Consider the following 6,586-nt stretch of genomic DNA (forward strand, 5'->3'; position numbering starts at 1 on the left):
AGAGTTAAACTAGTGCAAATAAAAAGCAGAAGAAAAAATAAAAAACAAAAAGTTTTATTAACTATATATATATATTTGCGTATTTAAAATATTTCAAACTTGACTTAAATGATTAAAAACAATAAGATGCAGCAAAAGCGCAAGTACTAAAATGAAACGGAATAAACAAATTACAAATTAAACCGCAATTTTTGCTCTGTAAAAAATTATAAAATAAAATAAACTACAATAAAAAATAATTAATTGATAAGTGGATATAAAAATGAAGTTAAATTTATCAATCAAATCAGTTTTGTTTTTGTTTTGTATGGTAAAGAAAAATACATAAATACTTATATACATATATAGTATATGAAAACTAAAAGAAATTGTTACTTATAATTTGTTATGCTTTGCCTCCACACTGTTATTAGGACAATTAAACAATTAAATGCATATTAACATATATACAAACATAAATCTATGTACAGAAATACATAACGATGAACAGATTCACAAAGGCTTAACCAACATCATTTTGGCAAGTGAAAATCATGCATTGTAAATCTTGTGGCAAGACTCGATCACTGCAAAAATGATTTAAATTACGTATTATGATACGCAAGGCGATTTCAATCAATTGTCAGTTTAATGAAGTCATTCTATACGAGAGAGAGAGAGAGAGAGAGAGAGAGAAAAATGCGTGGGATATGTATATGCATACATACATATTCAGACATACATACATATGTACATGCCCACACTCGCCATTATGTGTAAATAGGCGCATATTCACATACATACATACCTACATCCATACATACATATATATTGGCAACAACAATAACAAGAGAAGCCGTCTACAAGTTCATTCAACATCAAAAACCACACACAACTTATTAAAATATTTAACAAATTATATTTAAAATATATATACATACAATAAATGCATACATACTATATAAAACTAGTTGTTAGCGTGATACATACAATTATTATTAATTAATTCATACATACATATATTCATATAAATAAAAGGCTTAACGATGATACAAAACAATCAACAAAACGGGGCTGTGCTGAGTTCCACTTTCCACTGGACTCCTTCAGCGGCATGTTCAACTCAGCACAAATCCTTGCAACATTTATTTGCCAGCATCGGATTTTGTTTTCCAAAAAAGCAGCTTTGCATTCAATGTTTTTAAGTTTATAGCCATCTTAAGCTTTAGTCAGATTCGTGAGATTAACTTACACAACTCTTAAATAAATACATCGTGTCAAACAAAAACAAAAAAAATACAAATCTTTCAATAATTTAAAGGAAAACTAAATGATTTTCTTTGCATTCACAAAAGTTGATACAACATATTTAAAAATTCATTGAACACAGTCACAGTCAGGCGATACCTTCAACAATTTTATTTTTAATAGAAGATAACGTTTGTCCAAGATACTAGCCATCTTTGAAATTACATAGTATCAGTCAGTAGTGATGCCAAAAGTAAAATCTTGTGTATAATCAATACTTTTGTTTTTCTCATATAAATAATGTAGTAGTCTTCAACAAATGGCAACCTAAGATAGTAGAAGCATACGTGAGTACCTTAGGATGAAAAACAAAAAAAAAAAACAAATCTAATAATAAATACAAAGTTATAACGTTGCCTTCACGTTGTGTACTTAAACTTACGATTATTGCAATTGTTTATAATAGCAACAATTTGCTAAAGTACAAAACGACGTGCAGGATTTCTGTTGAAGCTTTTATACAAGCCACTAAATTTTACATTAACAACAGCAAAACACCAAATATAAATAAATTTGAAAACTTACCATTTTCTCAACATTTCTTAGGCAAGTCAACTACTTACTTACATGCATAATCCAATTATGACAAAAGAGAACAAAAAAAGAAAAGAAACAAAAAAAAAAAAACAAAAGAAAAAGAAAAAGAAAAGAAAAACAAAACAAAAGATAAGAACAAATACTCTCACACAAAAAATGTCGAAACTCAGTTGCACTTTACGAAATCGAAGAAACGAAGTCTTAATATTAGTATACAATTTTAAAATTTTAAGCGGAAACCTCAATTGAACGATGGTCATTCGGAAAGCTCGTAATCGCAGAACATTCAAGCAAGCAAAACATCATGGAAACTCATTCAAAAGTAAAAGTACTAAATCTTTTATGATTTGACTGTGATAAAAAAAATAATGACAAAAATGAAATGAAGTGAATGAATTAACAAATGAATTGTATAATAGAGTATGTATAAATTGAATGTATGTATACACGCAAATGTAACATTAACAATTAATGTAGGTGCAATCTATGGCGGCTCTTTAACAAATCCAATAAGTAGCAAAGAATATTCGTTGGTATGTGCTCATAATGGAACACCATGTACGACCTAGAATATGTTGTTAAAATAGCGATAATAAGTATGTATTTACTTACTGCAAAAGAAAAAATAAATAAACAAAAAGAGAAGAAAAAAAGAACACAAAACCAAAAAAAAAAAAAACAAAAAATCTGAGAAATATAAAAGTTTTACTTATACATATTAGCAAAATATTTAATGAAATTTTAGCAAGAAAATATCGAGAGAAAGTATAGAGAAAATAACAACAAACAAAAAACTTCATTATTAATTAAATACAATAAATATATTAAAAATAACAAATTGAAAAAACAAAAACAAAAACAAATAGATGATATTTAGTTATGCTCTATTACAAATTTATAATCAATTGAAGTTTTATAAAGATGAGGTTCAGCTAGCGAAGCAGAAGGTTTTATAAACATATATGTATCTATTATTTTGAAATTGAAAAACAAGGAAAATATTTCACACTCAATTTAAAAAAAAAAAGTAAACAAAAAAACAACAACTAAGCAAAAATTTCATTTCGCAACGTGCATACTACATTCTTTTTGGAAAATGGAAAACATTAAAAAAAGAAAGAAAAATACAAATAGTCTAGTAAAAATGTTAAATAACAAAAATCAAAAGGAAATGTAGCTCATTCAAATTTTAAAAGAAACACGTAATTTTTGCAACTACTCGTATAATAAAACCAATCTTGTACAATTTGGCAAGAGGCGCCTCGTCGACTGGCTCGCCCAAAAACCAAAAAGTATACAACAAACAGTTATCCCTCTCTACATATAATTACATATATACAAATGCATAGTACATATAATCCAAGGGGATCATACCCGCAAAGAATACAAAATGCAACAAACTCTTTACGATCAGTGCGATATAGAGCAAAAGATGCGGCAGGCAGGCTGGAAACAATAAACAGAAAGCAAATACTAAGCTAGTTAGGACAGATGTACCGATATTAGACATTATACTGAACATAATGCTAATGGTAATGTTATGAAGTTAGTTCACATACGTATGTAATAGTATTTATAGTGAAATTTGTTGAGTACATACATATACATACATATTAACATGCATCCATAAAGTGGAACACCAGCAAATGCACACAACAAATGTCACACATTATAATGAGAAGTTAGAAGATCCGTTAAGAAAAAAAACCGAACTAATTGTAAAGTGAAAATCCAAGTCAAGGAACATAAAGAGTTATAAAATACACATATAACATGAATTACACATTTAAGAAAGATTATATAAAAATAAAAACAAAAAAAAACATAAAATAATAAAGATTATATTAAAAGTATTCCGTTTTCTTTGATTTCGCATTCCCATTTTGCAGAAGTCCATTAGAAATCAGAGGCCTCAAAAATATGCCCCTTAATGTTTGAGGGTAAGGAATATTTTAGCAACTTAACGTTTGCAGAATTTCTGCATATTTATCAGCCTGTAAGCATTTGCAGAGGACGGACTAATCAAAAACAAGCCTCGTGGATACGACTAAATATGAAACTTCGTTTTAAATATACATCAAAATCATCGACATATTTCCACATTTATTTTGAATTCGACACGAGCTATTTTCATTTACTAATCTTTTGTTTATTTGCCAGCTCTGGTGGACAGTCGGGTTGATTATAAGGATGAGAGGCACGAACAGCTGATTGTGTTCCAAAACTGTCATCGAGTTTTACTATCGTGGGAAAGGGATTCAAGTTAACTCGGAACCTGAGAAAGTAATCAAATGGAGTGAATGTGATTTTTACATATTGTGCTAAGAATGATATGTATTGAGGCTCACCTTCTGGCATTAAACACCTGTGGAACAAGGCAGCAATCAGCCATGGAAATTTCATCCCCAACACAGAATTTACCGGACGATGCAGAGAGCACCTTCTCCAGACCAGCAAAACGGCTTGATATCCAATACTGAGCCCACTCCAAGCTATTTTTTTTGCCCACACGGTCCAATACGCTGGCATTTTGCAGCGGCTGAATGCCGGAGCAAATGATTTGCACAATCTGTAGCACCTTGGCACGCTTAAACGGATCCTGTGGCAGAAGAGGTTGCTGGGGTTTTGTTTGTTCCAGGTAGTGCATAATGGCCACGGAATCACAGAGTATTTGGCCATCTAAATAGAGGCAATTAAATAATTTAAAATTATCAACTGGAAAGAGGCCAATACTCACCAATTTTTAGAGCAGGTACCAGTTGCGTTGGGTTTATTTCCTGATACTCACTCGAATTGCTGTATAGTGGAGCATTTGGTTCAAAAAGATGGGTTGCTTTGATTTCATATGGTATACCCTTCAATCCCAATGCAATTCGCACCCGCCATGCACAAGAGCTGGCGTAGTACGAGTAGAGCACTGGTTTTGCATCGCTCGAACTTAACCTGCGTGTCCCATTTCCAGCCAGATTCAGTAAACTTATAGTTGATTTTCTTAACGCACTCATTTTGTTGCGTAATATAAACAAACTTTATCTCTTATCAGTCAGCAGTGGTACAAAACAGGTTGCCAGAGATAGTCTACTGGAGATATCTACTGAAAATGATGATTTGATCGTTAGAATAAAAGAAGTTGGCAATGATCACTATATCGACGCTATATTGTGCAATAGAAGCGTTTCATTAGCACAAGTATTATGTTTATTAAATGGAATGCTGGATTCTGGAGCGATTATCACCCTTAAGCGATTATTGAATAGCACTATCGATATCACCTACATATCGCGCATAGTGTAATTATAAATATCCCTCAAAGTATGCAACAAACTAGCAAAATCGATCAAGTTTAGTTAGAACTTTACTTTTTGAAAATGTAGTTAATATCTGAAATTGTTTCAGTATTTTGGATATATAAATAGGATGTATATTTAGTCGGTTTGTGGTAATGATAGGAGGTCGACTCGCTCTTGGACTCACGAATGTTTCAAATTGGACTACAATGGATTATCCTTGAAACCTGTAATCAACTTATTACATATATATGTACTATGCACATTTTTTTTCGAGTTGTCCTTTAGATTTGCGATTTTAATTTACCTAATTCTAGTTTTTCATTCAATATGTTCATATTTATTTTCAGCAACAGATATAATTTGATTTTAATATTTTTCCATAAAAACTGTCAGGAATTCATCACAAAGTATGATAAACCTTTTAATTATTAATATTTGCTTAATTTGCTCATTTTTGTAGATAGTCGGGTTGATTATATGGATGGCAAGCACGAATCGTAGTATTTGTTCCCAAACCGTGATCGAGTCTTTGGATCGTTGGATAGAGATCCAAGTTAATTTGGTACCTGCGAAAGGATTTATGTGGCTTTGATTTGCTATATCAATAACGATGAAAATAAACTCACCTTCGGGCATTAAACACCTGTGGAACAAGGCAGCAATCAGCCATGGAAATTTCATCCCCCATACAGAATTTACCGGACGATTCAGACAGCACCTTTTCCAGAGCATCAAATCCACGTGATATCCAATGCTGAGCCCACTCCAAGCTTTCCTCTTCGCCCACACGAGCCAATACACAAGTGTTCTGCAGCGGCTGAATGCCGGAGCAAATGATATGTACAATCTGTAGCACCTTGGCACGCTTATACGGATCCTGTGGCAGAAGGGGATGTTGTGGGCGTGTCTCATCTAGGTACTGCATAATGGCTACGGAATCACAGAGGGTATGGCCATCTAAAAATGACGAGTTAAAAAGCTTCAAATTACCAATTGGAATGCTGGTTTGTGATACTTCCGTTACTCACCGATACAAAGAGCAGGTACCTGTTGCATGGGGTTTACTTCCTTATACTCACTGGACTTGCAATCCGTTTTGATGTCGTATGGTATTCCCTTCAGTCCCAATGCAATACGCACTCGCCAAGAGCAAGAGCTCATGCAGGAGGAGTATAGCACTGGCTTTGCATCGTCAGAACTTGGAAAATGATCTGCTGGCTTTGTCAATGCACTCATCTTGGATTGCACTTTGCACCCACTGCAAACAGCTGATGTCTCTTATTAGTCAGCAGCTGTGCCAAACAGATTACCAGATATTTAAACAGCTTCTGGTGATGATGATTCGATCGTTAGCATAAAAGGAGTTTGTAATGTGAACGAGTCTGTTGTATGTGTTGTTCCTTGTGGAAGTATTAAGTCTGTTAAACGGAATGCTGGATTCTGGAGCTGCACCCTTAAGCGATTATTGAATA

The 6,586-nt window shown here is 32.7% G+C and overlaps 2 protein-coding genes across 2 annotated transcripts; both read right to left on the reverse strand.

The window, feature by feature from the left end:
- Window positions 1–3,884: 3,884 nt before the first annotated feature.
- LOC6563082 (probable maleylacetoacetate isomerase 2) lies at window positions 3,885–5,079 on the reverse strand. The gene is made up of 3 exons (XM_001990040.3): window positions 4,562–5,079; window positions 4,173–4,503; window positions 3,885–4,099 (listed from the first exon to the last, which is right to left on the reverse strand). The coding sequence occupies exons 1-3, from the start codon at window positions 4,827–4,829 to the stop codon at window positions 3,955–3,957; spliced, it is 744 nt and encodes a 247-aa protein (XP_001990076.1). The 5' UTR covers window positions 4,830–5,079; the 3' UTR covers window positions 3,885–3,954.
- Window positions 5,080–5,376: 297 nt separating this feature from the next.
- On the reverse strand, window positions 5,377–6,586 carry LOC6563081 (probable maleylacetoacetate isomerase 2). Its single transcript, XM_001990039.2, has 3 exons — window positions 6,143–6,586; window positions 5,741–6,071; window positions 5,377–5,680 (listed from the first exon to the last, which is right to left on the reverse strand). The coding sequence occupies exons 1-3, from the start codon at window positions 6,348–6,350 to the stop codon at window positions 5,563–5,565; spliced, it is 657 nt and encodes a 218-aa protein (XP_001990075.1). The 5' UTR covers window positions 6,351–6,586; the 3' UTR covers window positions 5,377–5,562.

This window comes from Drosophila grimshawi, unplaced genomic scaffold (assembly GCF_018153295.1).
Source record: "Drosophila grimshawi isolate 15287-2541.00 unplaced genomic scaffold, ASM1815329v1 contig_311, whole genome shotgun sequence".
NCBI classification, from domain to species: domain Eukaryota; kingdom Metazoa; phylum Arthropoda; class Insecta; order Diptera; family Drosophilidae; genus Drosophila; species Drosophila grimshawi.

What these genes read in the sequence shown, in the direction of transcription:
- LOC6563082 (XM_001990040.3), bottom strand. Translation starts at nt 4,829, where the DNA reads ATGAGTGCGTTAAGAAAATCAACTATAAGTTTACTGAATCTGGCTGGA. An exon ending in GGTACCTGCTCTAAAAATTG is followed by an intron (nt 4,504 to 4,561) that starts GTGAGTATTGGC and finishes GCCTCTATTTAG; the next exon opens with ATGGCCAAATACTCTGTGAT. An exon ending in CAGGTGTTTAATGCCAGAAG is followed by an intron (nt 4,100 to 4,172) that starts GTGAGCCTCAAT and finishes TTACTTTCTCAG; the next exon opens with GTTCCGAGTTAACTTGAATC.
- LOC6563081 (XM_001990039.2), bottom strand. Translation starts at nt 6,350, where the DNA reads ATGAGTGCATTGACAAAGCCAGCAGATCATTTTCCAAGTTCTGACGAT. An exon ending in GGTACCTGCTCTTTGTATCG is followed by an intron (nt 6,072 to 6,142) that starts GTGAGTAACGGA and finishes CGTCATTTTTAG; the next exon opens with ATGGCCATACCCTCTGTGAT. An exon ending in CAGGTGTTTAATGCCCGAAG is followed by an intron (nt 5,681 to 5,740) that starts GTGAGTTTATTT and finishes ATCCTTTCGCAG; the next exon opens with GTACCAAATTAACTTGGATC.